Source organism: Rhinoraja longicauda, chromosome 7, assembly GCF_053455715.1.
Source record: "Rhinoraja longicauda isolate Sanriku21f chromosome 7, sRhiLon1.1, whole genome shotgun sequence".
NCBI classification, from domain to species: Eukaryota; Metazoa; Chordata; class Chondrichthyes; order Rajiformes; family Arhynchobatidae; genus Rhinoraja; species Rhinoraja longicauda.
In genome coordinates, this window is record NC_135959.1 from 47,594,599 (window position 1) to 47,616,955 (window position 22,357).

The 22,357-nt window shown below is 44.1% G+C and overlaps 1 protein-coding gene across 1 annotated transcript in view; it reads right to left on the bottom strand.

Annotated features, from left to right (window-relative positions):
• The window catches only part of ddx10 (DEAD (Asp-Glu-Ala-Asp) box polypeptide 10), a 162,379-nt gene that overhangs the window by 83,818 nt on the left and 56,204 nt on the right, over positions 1–22,357 (bottom strand). The window contains exon 14 of the mRNA XM_078402471.1: positions 38–160. Coding sequence (XP_078258597.1) covers positions 38–160 — 123 coding nt within the window. The remainder of the gene's footprint in view (positions 1–37; positions 161–22,357) is intronic.

The following is a 22,357-nucleotide window of genomic DNA, read 5'->3' on the forward strand; positions in this document are numbered from 1 at the left end:
ATTTCTCACTATTTTTGTGTATATAACTGAAACTCACCTCCCCTTCTTCATCAAAAGTGATTTTTGTATTCACTTGAAATTTTTTCTTCAAGACTTTCTTTGCTTCTTTGACTTTTGTTTGTTTTGTTGTCGTTTTCTTCAATTTTTCTTTTTCAGGTACCTATGAAACAAAATGGTGATAACAATCTTAGTTTAAATCTGACTGGCAAATTACACATCTGACTGGTTAATTACAATTTGGGACCACCAATTTCTCCCCACTCATTTACCTTAAACAACTTGATTGTTTGCGCACAAATCAATAAAATTAATCAAACACATACAGTGCCCTCCATAATGTTTGGGACAAGGACCCACCATTTATTTATTTGCCTCTGAACTCCATAATTTGCGATTTGTAATAGAAAAAAATCACATGTGGTTAAAGTGCACATTGTCAGATTTTAATTACGGCCATTTTTATACATTTTGGTTTCACCATATAGAAATTACAGCTGTGTTTATACATAGTCCCCCCATTTCAAGGCACCATAATGTTTGGGACACATGGTTTCACAGGCATTTTTAATTGCTCAGGTATGTTTAAATGCCTCCTTAATGCAGATATGAGAGCTCTCAGCACCTAGTATTTCCTCCAGTCTTTCCATTACCTTTGGAAACTTTTATTGCTGTTTATCAACATGAGGACCAAAATTGTGCCAATGAAAGTCAACTGGGGGAGTCCAGAACCAGGGGCCAGAGTTTAAGAATAAGGGGTAGGCCATTTAGAACGGAGATGAGGAAAAACTTGTTCACTCAGAGAGTTGTAAATCTGTGGAATTCTCTACCTCAGAAGGCAGTGGAGGCCAATTCTCTGAATGCTTTCAAGAGAGAGCTAGATAGAGCACTTAATGATAGCGGAGTCAGGGGGTATGGGGAGAGGGCAGGAACGGGGTACTGATTGTGGATGACTAGCCATGATCACATTGAATGGCGGTGCTGGCTCGAAGGGCCGAATGGCCTACTCCTGCACCTATTGCCTATTGAAGCCATTATGAGACTGAGAAACAAGAATAAAACTGTTAGAGACATCAGCCAAACCTTAGGCTTACCAAAATCAACTGTTTGGAACATCATTAAGCAGAGAGCACTGGTGATCTTACTAATCGCAAAGGGACTGGCAGGCCAAGGAAGACCTCCACAGCTGATGACAGAAGAATTCTCTCCATAATAAAGAAAAATCCCCAAACACCTGGCCACTGAGTCCACCACAACTATCGATCACGCATTCACACTAGTTTTGTTTAATTTAGAGATGCAGCACGAAAACAGGCCTTTCGACCCACCGAGTCCGCACTGCCCACTGCACATTATCTTACACACACTAGGGACAATTTCACACATACTCCAAGCCAATTAACCTGCACACCTGTATGTCTTTGGAGTGTGGGAGGAAACCAAACATCTCGGAGAAAGCCCACGCAGTCACAGGGAGAACATATAAACTCCGTACAGACAGCATCCGTAGTCGGGATCGAACCCGGGTCTCTAGCGCTGTAAGGCAGCAACTCTACCGCTGCGCCACCATGGCCGTATTTATCCCACATTATGAGGGAAATGATCTACGTTATCCCACTTTCACATCCACTCCCTACACACTAGGGGAAATTTACAGAGACCAATTAACCTACAAACCCACACATCTTTGCCAAGTGAAAGGAAACCCACATGGTTAAGGGAAGAACATGCAAACTCCCCACAGACAGCACCTGAGGTCAGGATCGAACCCGGGTCTCCTGCACTGTGAGGCAGCAGCTCTGTCAGTTGAGCCACTGTGCTGCCCCGTTGCTTTGTCTGAAAGTCAATAATAATGTTGCTGATAATACAGTGGCCTTATAATTGTATTATTACACTAGCAATCCAGAGACTGGGGCTACTTGAATTCAACAAGTTAAAAAAATAAATCTGGCATCTACGTCAATATACTCTCTGAAGTAGCCAACTCAGTTCAAGGACAAGTTTCCATTCCAGTGATTTTACATAATATATATGGAAGAAACAAAATCAGTTAAATTAACAACTTATTTGACCCAGCAAGCATTTGTGAAATACACCTCTGAATGAACGTACAGCACAATAGTGCAGCTAATAGAGCAGAGACCCAGCAGTCTTGACCTCAAGTGCTACCTGTATGGAGCTTGCACATTATATCTGTGACCAAGTGGCCTTATTACCTCCCGCATCCCAAAAGACAAGCAGGCTGGTTAAATAACCAGTATAAAATGCCCCCAATGCACAGGTTGGTGATAGAAAATGGAAAGGGGGTATGGAGGGGTGAGTGGAGGGAGTGCGTGAGGGGTAGCAAAGATGATTATAAAAAAAGGAAATTAATATGAGATTAGTGTATACGGATGGACATTGGTCAGTACGCTCTTGGTGGTCCAAAGGACCCGCCACATCTCTCAACGACCATGAAAATGTTTGGTATATTTGCCAACACAAAAATTGGGAAACCATTGCAATGGACTTCCCAATCATTACTACTTTAAAACCAATAATAAACATTTATCCGTCATAATATAGAAAGTGCACATATCACTGTGGGAGTAGAATTCCTGATTGAATATGTCTTTCCTTAGTGAATGCTGACTGACCTGAAACATTAATACTATTCTGCTCTGTATCCGATAACCTCACCTGCATGTTATATTCAAATTTTTGTTTATGTTTCATCAGCACTGAGCTAGAAAAATCCACAACTCATTTTATTTCAAGTAATAAAACCTGCCTACATGCTGAAATAAAAAAGGTCAAATATTATTGTTCAGCAGCTGTTATGAGAGAGATATTCTGCTTCTGGTGTCACTACCATGATGTCAAGAACCAAAATAATTTCAAGGAATCCAACCAATAAGTAGTTTAATCTAGCTTTGGATTGGAAATATCACCTTCAAACAGACAGATGTCAAAAAACTTCAAAAAAACATTTGTGGCTACAACTGTTAAGGTCTCCCTTGAAAAGTAGAATTGAATACAACATTAACTGAGGAATATCAAATATATACAGGATTTGTAATTACTTCAGATGAGAAAGACAGTTTGTTATCTGTTAAATGAGACCAGGCAATTTAGAGTGGCACAGACAACAGGCCGACATTAAAAAAACAGCAAATGCACACCAGTACTTTGTATAAATAGAGTCAAAAGGAATGGCATCTTTAACAGTACCAGATGGATTTTATTTCACTTCCACTTCACAAGAGGAAATAAAAAGAGGCAAACAGAAATGCGGTTCAAACCTAGAAGTGTCCATTTTCAGCTATCAAGAAGCAAGAAATATTACGCGTGCATCATTTTATTTGCAGTCACAGACATAGCAGAACAATTTTCCAGATAATAAAGCTAGGAAAGACAGTTACAAAGCCACAAGATGTTGTAGGAACTAATTCAATCTGTGCTTATCTTCAGTGATGCAGCCTCTATGAGCAAATCAGGCAATAAGATGGAGAAAGTGAGAGGGAGAGAATATGCATTTTAATAACTCCAATAATAAAAGGAGTAGGATTACACACGTACCAAACTAATCCACATATTTGGATAGACTGTGAAGATATATCAGCGCTTCAAAAATCACATCAATCCGAATTTACCAACATTATCTTTTTCTATCGTGATTAACGAATAAATAATGGAGACTATCACATTTTATGTTCTCTAAAACCATGTTTTCTCGTAATATATATGCATAGCAGAGTTCATGTGGAAAGGAAATTAAACAACTTTTGATTCCTGCAGTGTATGGGGATTATATGGATTATGGAAATTGCTATTCAATTTACTCAGTAATATGAACAAACGTAGGCATCCCGCTATTCACAATGCAAAATTCAACCCATTGAAAAATTAAAATCAAAACGGCTGTTATTTCTAACAGAAGAAATAAAAGAAAACTGAAAATATCGACTGAAATATAATGGGTACATTTCTGTGCGACAAATTATATAAAGTACAATTTTAAATATATTTATGGTTTTGTTCATAAAGCACCTACAATGCACAAATCAAGCTGTAAAATGTATTTTTAAATAAGCATTTTATATCAAAATAAAGGAATCTGGCTATGCTTGACATTGTAACACACCCCCTGCAAACCCGATTTTCAAAATATTATGTTGTATGTGCATTTTAATGTCCAAATGGTTCAAAATCATATCTCAGTTGTAGATGCTGGAGATCAACCAATGAGCCCAAGATATTGTTGCAAGACTTCCTCAGGGCAATATTCAATGCCCAACAACCTGCAGCTCATCAGTCAAGCATTGACAGAAAGTGTAAGCAACTAACATTTCCCTTCATCAAAATTGAAAGAGAGAAATAAGAGGAAATACATAGACATAGTGCATGTAGGTACAAAGTGATAGAGTAACTCAGTGGATCAGGCAGCATCTCTGGACAACATGGATAGGTGACATTTGAGTCAGGACCTTTCTTCAAGCTGTCCCTTCATCAGCGTGAAGAAGGGTTCCAACCCAAAACATCACCTATCCATGTTCTCCAGAGATGCTGGCTGACCCGCTGAGTTAATCCAGCACTTTGTGTCCTTTTGTGTAAAACAGCATCTGCAGTTTCTTGTTAGGTACAAGATGATTGGCATGGGCATGATGGACCGAAGAGTCTATTTCTATGCTGTATGACTGTAATTTAGTTCCCACTGTCAACATCTTGACCAGAATATTAATTGGATCAGTCAAGTAAATATTGTAGCCACAAGAGCAGGTCAGAGATGAGGTATCTCACAGCAAGCAACTCATTTCCTGATACCTGCAAAGTCTTTCAGCTAGAACACACATGTCCGGACTTGGATGGAATTCTCTCTAATCGCCGAGGTGAGTGCAATAGTCAAGATGCTGATACCATCCAAGACAAAGTAGTCAACTTGAATGGCATGTCTCCCACCCGGCTGACCATTCCATCCTTCTACATCAATTCACTGCAGCTGAATTATGTACACTACCTAAAATACACCGATCAGCCAAAACATTATGACCTAATGAGCCAAAACATTATGACCACCTGCCCAATATGTTGTTGGTCCTCCGTGCGCAGCCCCATACGCAGCAGGGTGCGATGCACTGTGTATTGTGACAGATTCCTCCCGTGACCACCATTACAATTTTCTGTGACTTGTGCCACAGTAGACCTTCTGTAGGTTCAGACCAGACAGGATAGCCTTCGTTGCCCTTGCGCATCGATGAGCCTTGGGCGCCCAACACCCAGTTTGTGGTTTGTCCCTCCTCAGACCACTGTCGGTAGGTACTCACCACTGGTGACTGGGAGCACCCCACAAGCCTTGCCATTTCAGAGATGCTCTAACCCAGTCGTCTGGCCATAACAATTTGGCCCTTGTCAAAGTCGCTCAGGTCTTTACTCCTGCCCATTTCTCCTGCATCCAACACATCAACTTCAAGAACTAACTGTTCACTTGCTGCCTAATATATCCCACCCCTTGACAGATGCCATTGTAACAAGGTAATCAATGTTATTCACTTCGGCTGTCAGTGGTCATAATGTTTTGGCTGATCGGTATATGCACTAGTGTTGTCTAACTGGTGTTAGAAATTCAAAGGCATTTCTCAAACTTCCAACTTCTAGAACCAAGTAGGATAAGATCTGCCAGTATCTAAGAATACCACTATCCAGATGTTGCCACTTCTACTTCCTTCTTTTATCATTGCTCGATCGCCCTCACCAGTCACAAAGAACTATTTAATAAGAACGAACACGGGCATTCTGCTATTCAATTAAATATAAGAGCGATGCACCATTTTCTCAGACATTTAGAGAATAGATAATGATTGCCGGCTCACACCCGGAAAAATTAAGCAATTATGCAATGGTTCAGTATTTTTGTCTAATAATTTTCCTAATATTAGGAATTTGCCAGTAATTTTCAGAACTCACTTTTGCTATTTTTCAATTAACAGCACCACATTAACAGGCGAGTAGTACTCCAACACAGTGCCTTCAGACATAAGGGATTGGTAAATAATGGTCAGCTTCCATTATTGCTTCCAGTAACAAGCTAGGATACATTTTATCGAGGAAAGTTGGTTTAAAGATGCAAGGTGCCTTAATATTTTGCATCTGTTTCTTGCAATCAGAACGTTACACTCTTAATTTCAGTGGCTACATTATCTAAATGTTTTGAAGTAAATTGCCAAATGCATATTTGGAGTTCCCTCTCTAAAACCAGGGGGCATCAAAACCAGAGTTCCTCATCCTTCCCAAACAAGTTTACTTCAAGAACAACACCATAACTTATTTTCCAAAGCACCATAAAACACTTGCAGTCAGTGATGCCCTTGATAATTTAATGTTGCTTTCATCTAAATGCCACTTCTGTCATCTGCACCTCCGCATATACAGTTTAGGCTTGCCAAAGAAAGATGAACAAGGATGTCTGGTGAATACAAATACAGTAGAGCAGTTCACTTAAAAATGAAATGCTTCATAAATTTTCTGCCCGAGTAAAACTGATAGATTTTTTTCAATTCCCTAACATTCAGGTTAATAGGAATATCGTGAGTATAATCTATTTCGATAATTAAACCTTGAACACCCATACTTCATAGCTATAATAAGTGGAACCATTTTCTGATGAAGAAAGCTGAATCATTGTTATATACAAGTTTATAACCCAAAGATTTGAAATTTCCAATCTGACCACCTGATGTTACTCATGAAGTAATTCGACTACCTTTGAATTTTTCACATTACTTTTAAGAAACATGTGATTCCTGCTTATCATCCTTAAAAGCACATTTTCAAACAGTCACTACTTCAATAATTATTTACAATGATTTTTAGTACATAAATGTAGAAATGCCGCTACTTAAAATGTGCATCAGAGCACAAGAAAGCTGAACAAAATTAAGTCAATATTACCAAGAACTACAAATGCAGAGCTTGCAACATTTGCTTATTTATGAGGCTCAAATATCCTTAGAATTTTAATTTATTCATTCTAATTTTTTATTTATCCAAATTTTGTTATTTTAGAGCAGGCTGCTGGTTCAACAATTTTAAAATACACGCATAATACAAATAACATTTTCAGCAATACATTTCACATAAGAATACGCACCATTTACATGTTAAGCATTTTGTTTATAGGAGCAAATGTGAGAAAGGGGTGGGTGTAAAACTGATTGTTCCATTTGTTGCTGAATAGATGAGTGGACAAGGAGAAAATATTAGGAAAATTAGCAAACTACAGAATCTGTACCAGTTTTGATAATGAATCACCTAAATCTTGAAATTTACAGCTGTGATTTGCATATCAATAAGTTATATAATGAACTTCTTGCTTGTGTCTAGAGTATTGTGTTAAACCAATGTAGCAGTACAATGAAGCTACGGTTGTGTTGGTCTCCTGACAAAATCGTTATGTAACTGACACCAAGCTTTACATATACTGAACTTGTTAGTTTGGTGAATAATATTAACTTCAATTTGTATTTAATTTCTATATCAAGTCTTGTAATTCTGTTTACCCTCCACCCATATATTGGAAATCATTTTATCCAGCATGATACTTCCTCAATGTAATGCTGGCCGATCTTTAAAAGCAAATGATTATTGCTTCTGATACAATTTAAGGAAAACTGGGAAGGATATGAATTATTGAATAGAAAACTATACAGAATAGAAGGCAGCCGTTTGACCCGTCACACCAGTGAAACATTTATTCAATTACTCCTTCTTTCCATGAAAATTTCTCCTTGTATACAGTTCTTATCTAGTCCGAGCACTGAATGTATAAGCTAGTCCAAATTCAACTTGAAATACAGACTATTTTACATACTCTAGTCTTGAATCACCTACTCTCACAAAAAGTTTTTAAAAACTAACATGAAATATGTAGCATTCCGTAAAAAGTTGCATGAATTTCAAGATATTATAAAAAATAGCAAAGCTTAGGGGCGTTACTGCCTCACAGCGCCTGAAACCCGGGTTTGATCTTGACTACGAGTGCTGTCTGTGCAGAGTTGGTACGTTCTCTCTGTGACCGCGTGGGTTTTCTCCGTGTGCTCCGGTTTCCTCCCACATTCAAAAGTCGTGCAGGTTTGTAGGCTAATTGACCTCTAAATTGTCCCTAGTGGGTTGGATAAAACTAATGTACAAGAGATTGATGGTCAGCATGGACCCGGTGAGTTAAAGGGCCCATTTTCACGCTGTATCTATAAACTAAATTAAATTAAACTAAAAGAGAAGTTTCAAACATGTTTTCCTTTTTTCTGGCTTATCATTATACCAATGCCCCTCCAAATGTGTAATCATTAAAAATGGAAATGGCTCGTTTCTTTGAACGTTTTACCACAGACAATTAAGTACACATTTGCTTTTAACTCAATACATCTGAATTCAAATCACCTTAAAATAATTCAGCATGTTTTAGTCATTCAGCACTATTTAAAAGGTTATCCATTTAGGACAAAGATATGGCATAATTATTTCCTCTCAGTGCGTTGCAATTCCTCGAAACGCTCTTCAAAAACAGTGGTGGAAGTTTTTGAAAGGCAGGCATGGATGTTAAGTACGAGGGCGAAAGGTTACTGGGGAGTAGGCAGGAAGTCAAGTTGAGGTTTCAAACTGATCAGCAATAAATTTTAGTCAAAGGCAGAGCAGACCCAAGAGACTATATTGCCTCGAATAAGTACATACAATAGTTAGGGTTTTGTGGTCAAATATCAGACATTGGGAATTCCACTTGTGTAAATACAGTAGGTATAATAAATCATATGAAAGCTCTTAGAATCAAAGAAAAAATCTGTTCTTGAAATAGATTAGGTATCTATCTTCCAAACGCAAGACATTCTCCAGAGATAAAAAGAATGAGAGGCAACCTCATTAAAACATACAAAATTCTAACAGAGCTTGACAGTATAAAAGTAGGAAAATATTTTCCCTGGCAGAGGTGTCTATAATATGGATCACTGTCTCATAAGAATGGCCATGATTTTGTTGAATGGCATATCAGGCTTGAAGTGCCAAATGGCTTATTCCTGATACATTTTATTGTTGATATGAAAGTAAGAGGGATGGTGAGCAGGGAGGAAACATTGTAGCAGTGAGGCTACAGAATGATACTGACACCCGAGTAAACAACAACGGTGCATAAGGTACAATACAATATGCAAAACTATGAATTATCCATTTAGGTAGAAGAAAAATAAACGGAAAGGTTTTTTTTCAAAACAGTGAGAGACTGAGAAGCATTGATGTTCAAGTAGTCCAAGTGCTTTTGTGCACAAATCACTGAAAGTTAATGCAGGTGCAGCAGGCATTGCAGAAGGTAAATGCTATTTTGGTCTGATAAGCTAGAAGTTTTGAGTACAAGAGAAAAGATAACGAATTAGTCTGAAGAAAGATCCCGATGCGAAACATCACCTATCCATGTTCTCCAGGGATGTTTTCTGACCTGCTGAGCTACTCTAGCATTTTGTGTCTTTCCTTGGTAAACCAGCATCTACGGTGCCTTGTTTCTACAGGTTGATGGGAACAAACTGTTCTTGAACATGCAGCTCATGATTCACAGTACCTTCTCCCAATGGTAACAGTGGGATGAGTGTGGCCAAGGGTGGTGTGGGTCTTTATGAGGCAATGTCTCCTGTAGATCCCTTCAATGGTGGGGAGTTCAATATCTGTGATGGACCAGGCAATGAAAATACAGCTGGAGTAGTGTACACAATTTTCGTCTCCATTCCAAAAAATATTATATATTTCCTTTAAGAGAGTGCAGCAGCAGGCCACCTGTGTGGTTCTTAGAATGGCATATATTATTATTATTATTATATCTGGCATTCATGAGAGATTGATTACACCAGGCCTCTATTCTTAAGAGTTTAAGAGAATGATTGATAACTTCATTGAAATGTACAAAATTCTCAGAGGACTTGACAGGGAAGCAACAGGAGGATATCCCCCCCCCCCCCCCCCCCGCTAAGGAGTCTAGATCTCAAAGGGTGATGAATCTTTGGAATTCTCTTAGCCAAAGGATTGACTGCATTGAAAACAGAGAATGACACATTGAATAGATTAAGCATGGAATATGGAGATGTGCAGGAAAATGTTTTGTAAAAGAAGATCAGCCATAAACATTGAATGACATGGCAGGCTTGAAGGAACAATTCTATTTCTTACGTATGGGGTTAGGTTAAAATAAATCACAAGCTTTTTATTCTGTGAAAACATTACAGCAACAATTTTGAATTTGAGGAATAGTAAACAGCATTTCTGAAAAACGCAAAGTACATTAGCAAAAGCAAAAACCGTTACGAGAAGTGATTTTGCAGCCACTATGTTATAGAAATGAGAATTATTCTATGCAATCATTTTCTAAGATATGGTTTTATTGTATAAATATTAAATTAATCCTCTATGCCTGGTACATGTAAAATAGAACAAATAAATCCTTATTTGTTTCAAGAATTCATAAACTAGATCTGAAGAAATTCAAGCGGCACGGTGGTGCAGAGGGGCAGCATGGTGGCACAGTGAGAGTTGCTGCCTTACAGCACCAGAGAGCCAGGTTCGATCCTGACCACCGGTGGTCTGTATGGAGTCTGAACGTTCTCCCTGTGACTGCGTGGGTTTTCTCCAGGAGCTCTAGTTTCCTCCCACACTCCCAAGACATACAGGTTTGTAAGTTGTGTAAGAAAAAAAACTGCAGATGCTGGTTTAAATCGAAGGTAGACACAAAATGCTGGAGTAACTCAGCGGGTTAGACTGAAGAAGGGTATCGACTAGAAACGTCACCCATTCCTTCTCTCCCAAGATGCTGCCTGGTCCGCTGAGTTACTCCAGCATTTTGTGTCTACCAGGTTTGTAAGTTAATGGGCTTGGTTAAATTGTAAATTGTCCCTAGTGTGTGTAGGATAGTGTTAATGTGCGGGAATGGCTGGTCGGTGCAGAATTGATGGGCCGAAAGGCCTGTTTTCGCACTGTATCTCTAAACTAAAAAGATACTGCGGTGCCCATTTACTTCCTCCAACACAAAGGCGGCATGGTGGCGCAGCAGTAGAGTTGCTGCCTTACAGTGCTTGCAGCGCCGGAGACCCGGGTACTGTCTGTACAGAGTTTGTACGTTCTCCTCGTGACCGCATGGGTTTTCCCCGAGATCTTCAGTTTCCTCCCACACTCCAAAGACGTACAGGTATATAGGTAAATTTGCTTGGTCGATCAAATCCCGAACAAACAGACTTAAGAACAGTTTTTACCCCAGGGCCATACGAGAACTGAACACTACCTTTGCACTAGGCAACACCGTTAAAAAATCTTGTACTTAATATAATTGTATTTATGTATTTATTTGTTTTTGCATTTATTGCATATATGTTTGTACGCACCGTCAGGATTGGCTATTTTTTAATTTCGTTGTACTCGTTGCAATGACAATAAATGAATATTATTATTATTATTATTATTATTATTATTATTATTATTATTATTATTATTATTATTATTATATATTATTATCTATCTATCTATCTATATCTTCTATCTATCTATATCTTCTATATAATATCTATCTATATCTTCTATATCTATCTATCTATATCTATATCTTCTATCTATCTATCTATCTTCTATATATAATACTAAAACTCTGCGGTCCAACATTCCGTATGTATGTATGTATATGTGTATGTACGGAAGATTACTTACAAACCCTACTCCTCCTAGACGGTACACCAAAGCGCTACGATTTTTGTACCGCCGTATTCACCATTAACCTGGGCAACTATTGTAAGTACTTTCGTTCAAATTGAAGCTACCTTTTTAAAGCTAGAGAGATATTAAAGTTTAAATTTTTCATTTCTAACCCTTTTCTTCAAGGGGCTACATTTGTTTCCAAAAGTTTCCAGAAAAGGATTTAGTTTTCAGCAAGGATTTAGTTTTCAGCTTGTGACGGCTACATTGTTTCGAAAAGCTTCCAAGAAGTCTTTTTTGTTATTGCAAGTCAAGTCAAGTCAAGTCAGTTTTATTTGTATAGCACATTTAAAAACAACCCACGTTGACCAAATACACTTGGAGAGTAAGAGTGGGGCTGGGGGAGGAGAGAATGGGGGGTGTGGGGACGGGCCCAACGGGCCCTCTTTTCCGGGCCCAACGGGCACACTTGGAGAGTAAGAGTGGGGCTGGGGGAGTGAGAATGCTGGGTGTGGGGACGGGCCCAACGGGCCCTCTTTTCTAGTATAATACTAAAACTCTGCGTTCGTATGTAGGGATGTATGTGTGTATGTACGGAAGTTAACTTACAAACCCTACTCCTCCAAGACGATACACCAAAGCGCTACGATTTTTGTACCTACCATTAACCTGGGCAACTATTGTAAGTACTTTCGTTCAAATTGAAGCTACCTTTTTAAAGCTAGAGAGATATTAAAGTTTAAATTTTCATTTTCTTCAAGGGGCTACATTTGTTTCAAAAAGTTTACAGAAAAGCATTTAGTTTTCAGCAAGGATTTAGTTTTCAGCTTGTGACGGCTACATTGTTTCGAAAAGCTTCCAAGAAGTCTTTTTTGTTATTGCAAGTCAAGTCAAGTCAAGTCAAGTCACTTTTATTTGTATAGCACATTTAAAAACAACCCACGTTGACCAAAGTACTGCACATCTGATTAGGAAAAAAAACCAAAACATCTTGGAGAGTAAGAGTGGGGCTGGGGGAGGAGAGAATGGGGGGTGTGGGGACGGGCCCAACGGGCCCTCCCCAACGGGCACACTTGGAGAGTAAGGGTGGGGCTGGGGGAGGAGAGAATGGGGGGTGTGGGGACGGGCCCAACGGGCCCTCTTTTCTAGTATAATACTAAAACTCTGCGTTCGTATGTAGGGATGTATGTGTGTATGTACGGAAGTTTAACTTACAAACCCTACTCCTCCAAGACGGTACACCAAAGCGCTACGATTTTTGTACCGCCGTATTCACCATTAACCTGGGCAACTATTGTAAGTACTTTCGTTCAAATTGAAGCTACCTTTTTAAAGCTAGAGAGATATTAAAGTTTAGATTTTCATTTCTAACCCTTTTCTTCAAGGAGCTACATTTGTTTCAAAAAGTTTACAGAAAATCATTTAGTTTTCAGCAAGGATTTAGTTTTCAGCTTGTGACGGCTACATTGTTTCGAAAAGCTTCCAAGAAGTCTTTTTTGTTATTGCAAGTCAAGTCAAGTCAAGTCAAGTCAATTTTATTTGTATAGCACATTTAAAAACAACCCACGTTGACCAAAGTACTGCACATCTGATTAGGAAAAAAAACAAAAACATCTGATTAGGAAAAAAAACAAAACGGGCACACTTGGAGAGTAAGAGTGGGGCTGGGGAAGGAGAGAATGGGGGGTGTGGGGACGGGCCCAACGGGCCCTCCCCAACGGGCACACTTGGAGAGTAAGAGTGGGGCTGGGGGAGGAGAGAATGGGGGGTGTGGGGACGGGCCCAACGGGCCCTCTTTTCTAGTATAATACTAAAACTCTGCGTTCGTATGTATGGATGTATGTGTGTATGTACGGAAGATTCCGAAGTTTAACTTACAAACCCTACTCCTCCAAGACGGTACACCAAAGCGCTACGATTTTTGTACCGCCGTATTCACCATTAACCTGGGCAACTATTGTAAGTACTTTCGTTCAAATTGAAGCTACCTTATTAAAGCTAGAGAGATATTAAAGTTTAAATTTTCATTTCTAACCCTTTTCTTCAAGGGGCAACATTTGTTTCCAAAAGTTTCCAGAAAAGGACAGAAAAGGATTTAGTTTTCACCTTGTGACGGCTACATTGTTTCGAAAAGCTTCCAAGAAGTCTTTTTTGTTATTGCAAGTCAAGTCAAGTCAAGTCAAGTCAGTTTTATTTGTATAGCACATTTAAAAACAACCCACGTTGACCAAAGTGCTGCACATCTGATTAGGAAAAAAAAAAAGACATCTGATTAGGAAAAAGAAGGCTATAGTGGTCACTTGACATACACAGATCAGGAGGACGGGCCCAACGGGCACACTTGGAGAGTAAGAGTGGGGCTGGGGGAGGAGAGAATGGGGGGTGTGGGGACGGGCCCAACGGGCCCTCTTTTCCGGGCCCAACGGGCACACTTGGAGAGTAAGAGTGGGGCTGGGGGAGTGAGAATGGGGGGTGTGGGGACGGGCCCAACGGGCCCTCTTTTCTAGTATACTATTAAAACTCAGATCTTGTGTATTTTTTGAAGGCACGTAACAATGGTTTCTCTGATTTCGTCAAAACGGTGAACCGTAGCGCCACGATTTTTGCACCACCTTAATCACCACGCGGTTATCTGCTGGAAAATTATTTTTTATTTAATTCGGTCGCATGTTTTTTAAGTTACAGAGGTTTTAAAGCGCTCCCCCCCCCCCCCTAATTTATAGAGGGCGCTGTGGTGCGGATTTATTGAAGGTCTTCAGCTTGTGATGTCACAATGCCCCTGTGAGATGGGTGCAACATTGTTGCGAAAAGCGTGTGACGTCACAATGGACAAGCAGCTGCTATTGGGTGTCTACTCTTTACAAATTTACATTTTTTTATGAGAAGCACTTGGTCAAGTCAAGTCAATTTTATTTGTATAGCACATTTAAAAACAACCCACGTTGACCAAAGTGCTGTACATCTGATTAGGTACTAAGGAAAAAAATGAAACATACAGTGGCACGCAAACAGTTCACAGCACCTCCTCAATGAGCCTCAAACGCGAGGGAGTAGAAATAGGTTTTGAGCCTGGACTTAAAGGAGTGGATGGAGGGGGCAGTTCTGATGGGGAGAGGGATGCTGTTCCACAGTCTAGGAGCTGCAACCGCAAAAGCTCGGTCACCCCTGAGCTTAAGACCGGAAGCTTAGTCTCCCCCCTAAACTCCCCCCCCGTCCCCTCCATCCCTCCCCTCCCCCTCTCCCTTCCCCCTCCCCCTCCCCCCTCCCTCCCCCTCCCTCCCCCCTCCCTCCCCCTCCCCCCTACCCCTCTCCCTCCCCTCCCCCCCCCTCCCTCACCCTCCACACCTCCCTCCTCCCTCCCTCCCCTTACCCCCCCCCCCCCCAATCCCCTACCGGTTACAATGGAAACCCTACGAAGACGGGCCCAACGGGAAAGAGGGGTACTGGGAAAAGGGGAGGTCCCCCTCCCCCCTCCCCTCCCCCACCACCCCTACCACCCTCCCTCCCCTCCCTCCCCCCTTCCCCCCCTCCCCTCCACCCCTCCCCCCCTCCCTCCCTTCCCTGCCTCCCCTCCTCCCGGTTACAATGGAAACCCTACGAGGACGGGCCCAACGGGGAAAGAGGGCTACTGGGAAAAGGGAGGTCCCCCTCCCTCCCCACTTGCCCCCTCCCTTCCCCCTCCCTCCCCCTCCTACCCCTCTCCCTCCCCTCCCCCCTTCCCCCTCCCTCCCTCCCCCCCCTCCCCCTCCACACCTCCCCTCCTTCCCCTTACCCCCCCCCCACTCCCCTCCCGGTTACAATGGAACCCTACGAAGACGGCCCAACGGGAAAGAGGGGTACTTGGAAAAGGGGAGGTCCCCCTCCCTCCCCCTGCCCCTCCCCCCTCCCTCCCCCTCCCTCCCCATCCACACCCCTCCCTCCCTCTCCCCCTCCCCTCCCCCCTCCCTCCCCCTCCCCTCCTACCTCCCTTCCCTCCCTCCCCTCCTCCCGGTTACAATGGAAACCCTACGAGGACAGGCACAACGGGGAAAGAGGGGTACTGGGAAAAGGGGAGGTCCCCCTCCATCCCCCTTCCCCACACCCTCCCTCCCCCTCCCCCCTACCCCTCTCCCTCCCCCTTCCCCCCCCTTCCCCCCCTCCTCCCCCTCCCCTCCTCCCTCCACACCTCCCTCCTCCCTCCCTCCCCCTTTCCTCCCTCCCCTCCTCCCGGTTACAATGGAAACCCTACGAGGACGGGCCCAACGGGCACACTTGTGCTAGTATACTATTAAAACTCAGATCTTGTGTATTTTTTTGGGGTTTGACCTGTATGCACGTAACAACGGTTTCTCTGATTTTGTCAAAACGGTGAACCGTAGCGCCACGATTTTTGCACCCACCTTAATCACCACGCGGTTAATCTGCTGGAAAATTATTTTTTATTTAATTCGGTCGCATGTTTTTTAAGTTACAGAGGTTTTAAAGCGCTCCCCCCCCCCCCCCTAATTTATAGAGGGCGCTGGGTTGGGGTGCGGATTTATTGAAGGTCTTCAGCTTGTGATGTCACAATGCCCCTGTGAGATGGGTGCAACATTGTTGCGAAAGCGTGTGACGTCGCAATGGACAAGCAGCTGCTATTGGGTGTCTACTCTTTACAAATTTACATTTTTTTTATGAGAAGCACTTGGTCAAGTCAAGTCAATTTTATTTGTATAGCCATTTAAAAATAACCCACGTTGACCAAAGTGCTGTACATCTGATTAGGTACTAAGGAAAAAAATGAAACATACAGTGGCACGCAAACAGTTCACAGCACCTCCTCAATGAGCCTCAAACGCGAGGGAGTAGAAATAGGTTTTGAGCCTGGACTTAAAGGAGTGGATGGAGGGGGCAGTTCTGATGGGGAGAGGGATGCTGTTCCACAGTCTAGGAGCTGCAACCGCAAAAGCTCGGTCACCCCTGAGCTTAAGACCGAAGCTTAGTGACCGGAAATTTTGTGAAAAGACACTGAGAGTGTGTCTGGGGGAGAGAGATCGTTGCGGAGGGGGCTTGGTGGTGGGGGGAAAGAGGGGTACTGGGAAAAGGGAGGTCCCCCTTCCCCCCTCAACCCCTTCCTCCCCCCTCCTTCCCACCTCCACCCCCACTCCCTCCTAAAACTCCTCCTCCCTCCCAACTCCCTCCACCCTCCCTCACCCCTCCCCCCTAACTCCCCCCCGACCCTCCATCCCTCCCTCCCCCCCCCCTCTCCCTTCCCCCTCCCCTCCCCCCTCCCTCCCCCTCCCTCCCCCTCCCTCCCTCCCCCTCCCCCCCTACCCCTCTCCCTCCCCTCCCCCCCTCCCCTCCCCCTCCCTCACCCTCCACACCTCCCTCCTCCCTCCCTCCCCTTACCCCCCCCCAATCCCCTACCGGTTACAATGAAACCCTACGAAGACGGGCCCAACGGGAAAGAGGGGTACTGGGAAAAGGGGAGGTCCCCCTCCCCCCTCCCCTCCCCCCCTCACTCCCCCCACCACCCCTACCACCCTCCCTCCCCTCCCTCCCCCCTCCCCCCTTCCCCCTTCCCCCCTCCCCTCCACCCCCTCCCTCCCTTCCCTGCCTCCCCTCCTCCCGGTTACAATGGAAACCCTACGAGGACGGGCCCAACGGGGAAAGAGGGCTACTGGGAAAAGGGGAGGTCCCCCTCCCTCCCCACTTGCCCCCTCCCCTCCCCGTCCCTCCCCCTCCCCCTCCCCTCCCCCCTTCCCCCCTCCCCTCCCTCCCCCTCCCCTCCCCCTCCACACCTCCCTCCCCTTACCCCCCCCCACTCCCCTCCCGGTTACAATGGAAACCCTACGAAGACGGGCCCAACGGGGAAAGAGGGGTACTTGCAAAAGGGGAGGTCCCCCTCCCTCCCCCTCCCCCCCCTCCTCCCCCTCCCCCCCTACCCCCCTCCCTCCCCTCTCCTCCACTCCCCCCTTCCCTCCCCCTCCCCTCCCCCCTCCTCCCCCTCCCCTCCTACCTCCCTTCCCTGCCTCCCCTCCTCCCGGTTACAATGAAACCCTACGAGACGGGCCCAACGGGGAAAGAGGGCTACTGGGAAAAGGGAGGTCCCCCTCCCTCCCCCTCCCTCCCTACCCCCCTCCCTCCCCTCTCCCTCCCCCGTCCCCCCTTCCCCCCTCCCCTCCCCCACTCCCTCCCCTCCCCTCCTCCCTCCACACCTCCCTCCTCCCCTTCCCTCCCTCCCCTCCTCCCGGTTACAATGGAAACCCTACGAGGACAGGCACAGTGGGGAAAGAGCGGTACTGGGAAAAGGGGAGGTCCCCCTCCCTCCCCCTCCCTCCCTACCCCCCTCCCTCCCCTCTCCCTCCCCCGTCCCCCCTTCCCCCTCCCCTCCCCTCCCCCCCTCCCTCCCCCTCCCCTCCTCCCTGCACACCTCCCTCCTCCCCTTCCCTCCCTCCCCTCCTCCCGGTTACAATGGAAACCCTACGAGGACAGGCACAACGGGGAAAGAGGGGTACTGGGAAAAGGGGAGGTCCCCCTCCATCCCCCTTCCCCTCCCCTCTCCCTCCCCCTCCCCCCCTACCCCTCTCCCTCCCCCCTTCCCCCCCTCCCTCCCCCTCCCCTCCTCCCTCCACACCTCCCTCCTCCCTCCCTCCCCCTTTCCTCCCTCCCCTCCTCCCGGTTACAATGGAAACCCTACGAGGACGGGCCCAACGGGCACACTTGTGCTAGTTATTATTATAAATTGTCCCTAGTATGTGTTGGATAGTGTTGATGTGTGGGGATTGCTGGTCGGTGGGCCGAAGGGCCGCGCTGTATCTCTAAACTAAACTAATCTACAATTCCTCTAACAATGAATTACCTTGTGGAAGTGCTGTTGATCATGCACAACCTCAAATTACTAAACAGTGATGAATGTCAGTTTTTTAAATTACAATTTTAAAAGGAAGCAGACATATAATTCACAAATATGAACCGTTCATTCCAATTTAAATCAAAACTGCAGGAAGTGCAAATTGAAGTAGCAGTGTATTACTCAAGAACAATCATTTAGTTTTCATTAATGTTTTTGCGATTAATGCGATTAGAAGGGCCAAAAGGGGCCACAAAATGACTGATGAAGCAGAATAAAGAAAATCTTTAAAGAAAAGCTTTTTATACCTACATTAAAAACAAGATGATAACCAGGGAGAAGGTAGGACCACCTGAGGATAAAGGAGGAAATTTGTGCCTGGAGACAGGGGATGTAGGTGGGGTACTAAATAAGTACTTTGTATCTGTTTTCACCAATGAGAAGGACATGGAGGGCAGTGAGATCAGCATGGAGAATACTGCAAGGGCAGTTTGAGATTAAGGAGGTGATGGCGTTGGGACTATGAAGAACATTAAGGTGGATAAACCCCCAGGGTCTAATGTGATCTATCCCAGGCTATTGAGAGACGCAAGAGAGGAGACTGCAGGAGCTTTGACAAAGTTCTTTGCATCTTCTCTAGTCATAGGTGACATCCCAGAGGACTGAAGAGTCGCTAATGTTGCTTTTTTGTTTAAGAAGGGAAGTAGAGAAAATCCAAGAAACTATAGGCCAGTGAGCCTCATTCGTGGTAAGGAAGCTATTGGAGAGAATTCTTCAGGATAGAATGTATTCCGATTTGGAAGAGAATTGGTTAATGAGGGAGAGTCAGCATGACTTTGTACATAGCAGGTGGTGACTTACTAACTTGATAAGAGTTTTTTTTGAGGAGGTGACAAAGGTCATCAACTATTGCCTACATGGATTTTGGTAAAACATTTGATAAAGTCCTCTACGGTAGTCTGATCCAGAGGATTAAAATGCACGGGATTAACAGTGACTTGGTCATATGGATCCAGAAATTGCTTAGTGGCAGAAGATAGAGGATTGTGATGGAAAGATAATATTCAGCTGGAGTTCTGTGAACAGTGGAGTTCCACAGCGATCTATGCTGGGATCACTGCTGTTTGTGATGTATATAAATGTCTTGGGTGTAAACATAGACAGATTGTTTAGTAAGTTTGCAGATGACACCAAGATTCATGGAGTCTACAAACTACAAGGAAGGCTGTCAAAAGAAATGCAGGGGGATACAGATCATCCACAGAAATGGGTGGAAAAATGACAAATGGCATTTAAACCGAGCAAGTGTTGCTCTTTGAGATGTTGCTCTTTGAGATGTCGAATGCAAGGGAAAAATATATACAATTAATGGCATGATCCTTAACAGCATTGATGTACAGTGGGATCTTGGGGTCCACGTCCATAACTCCCTGAAGGTGGCAATACAAGTAGAGTGCAAAATAATTGCCTTGCACATCTCCTTTAACCTTTGCCCCTGACTTTAAAACTATGCCCTCTAGTCTTTGACATTTCCACCCTGTGGAAAAGGTTCGACCGTCTACCCTATCTATGCCACTCATAATTTTATATACTTCTATCAGGTCTTCCCACAACTTCTGATGTTCCAGAGAAAACAAGCAAGTGTGTGCAACCTCTCCTTATAGCTAATACACTCTAGGTAGCATTCTGGCAAAGTTATTCTGTACTCTCTGTGAAGCCTCCACACCCTTCGTGTAATGGGGCAACTTGAACTGCACACAATACCAAATATATCCTCACCAGTTTTCAAAAACTTGCATAACTTCCTGATTCTTATACTTAATGACCCAACCAATGAAAACAAAAATCTAATGTAGGTCCATAAGGATGGTGGTCAAAAGTTAGAATTATGGATGATGGAATGAAGGCTTGCTCAAAATAAGATGGAGCAGTTAACCTAGAGCTAATGGCAGGAGGATTTAGGAGTACACAAACTCAATCAAAGACAAAGTCAGGTACTGGCACAAATTACATTGAAACACCCTCCTCTTCTCTATGAACTGATAATCAAAGTAAACCATCATCTCAATATTTATTGTCAAGACTCGAGTATTTTATTGTCATATGTCCTAAAATTGAACAATGAAATTCTTACTTGCAGCAGCACACAGGTACGTAAATATAGTCAAGTCAAGTCAAGTCAATTTTATTTGTATAGCACATTTAAAAACAACCCACGTTGACCAAAGTGCTGTACATCAGTTCAGGTACTAAGAACGAACATACAATGGCACACAAACATAACAGCACATACATAAACAGTTCACAGCGCCCCCTCAGAGGGCCTCAAACGCTAGGGAGAAGAAATAAGTTTTGAACCTGGACTTAAAGGAGTCGATGGAGGGGGCCGTTCTGATGGGGAGAGGGATGCTGTTCCACAGTCTAGGAGCTGCAACCGCAAAAGCGCGGTCACCCGAGCTTAAGCCTAGACCGCGGGATAATCAGTAGCCCCAAATCGGCCGACCTGAGGGATCTGGAGATAGAGTGGTGGGTTAGAAGATTTTTGATATGGGGGGGGGGGGGGCAAGCCCGTTTAGGGCTTTGTATGTGAATAGGAGGAGCTTGAAGTTGGTTTTGTACTGTACTGGGTGCCAGTGGAGAGAGGCCAGAATCGGGGTGATGTGTTCTCTTTTACAGGTACCCGTCAGGAGTCTCGCTGCGGCGTTTTGGACCAATTGCAGGCGGGACAGGGATGATTGGCTGATCCCAGTGTATAGGGAGCTGCAGTAGTCTAGGCGGGAGGAAATGAATGCGTGCAAGAGTTTTTCAATGTCGTCAAATTGGAGGAATGGTTTAATTTTAGCTATGGTACGAAGCTGGAAGAAGCTGGCTTTTACCACAGCGTTGACTTGCTTGTCAAACTTTAATGCAGAGTCAAATATCATGCCAAGGTTTTTGACATGCGGTTTGACTCGGGAGGATAGGCTTCCAAGGCTGCCTGTTATCGTTTTGATGGAGTCGGGGGAGGGGGGTGAATAGGATGACCTCAGACTTGCTCTCGTTTAGTTGAAGGAAGTTCTGAGCCATCCAACATTTTATGTCCTCAAGGCAGTGCATGAGGCTGATTAAATTTGACCGGTTGTTGGGTTTCAGGGTGAGATAAAGCTGTGTGTCATCCGCATAGCAGTGGAAAGAAATGCCGTGCCTTTGAATGATTTGGCCGAGGAGGAGCATGTACAGAGAGAAGAGAATGGGGCCTAGGATGGAGCCTTGTGGAACCCCGCAGGAGAGGCTAGCTGGGGAAGAGGAATAATTGCCTATGTTGATGGAGAAACTCCTATTTTTGACGTAGGAAACGAACCAGCTCAGGGCAGTGCCATCAACGCCAACCCCGTACCGGAGACGGTCAATAAAGATGGTGTGGTCCACTGTATCGAACGCTGCGCTGAGGTCGAGAGGGAGCAAGATTGCACAGTCGCCGGTGTCAATGGCGAGAAGCAGGTCGTTGTGTACCTTCAACAAGGCAGACTCTGTGCTGTGGTGGGCCCTGAAACCTGACTGGAAACTTTCCAGGATGGTATTTTGGTGTAGGTAAGGCAGTAGTTGATTAGAATTACCTTTTCAAGGACTTTTGACAGGAATGGCAGTTTGGAAATGGGTCTGTAGTTGCTAGGCAAGGTGGGGTCTAGGTCAGGTTTTTTCAGGAGGGGCTGGACCACCGCATGCTTGAAACAGGTTGGAACAGTGGCCAGAGAATTGTTGATGATAGAGAGGATGCTGGGACCGGCTATTGCAATGACATCCTTCAGAAGAGCAGTGGGGACAGCGTCAAGGGGGCAGGTTGCAGGTTTCATAGTGGAGACAAGTTTTGCAAGG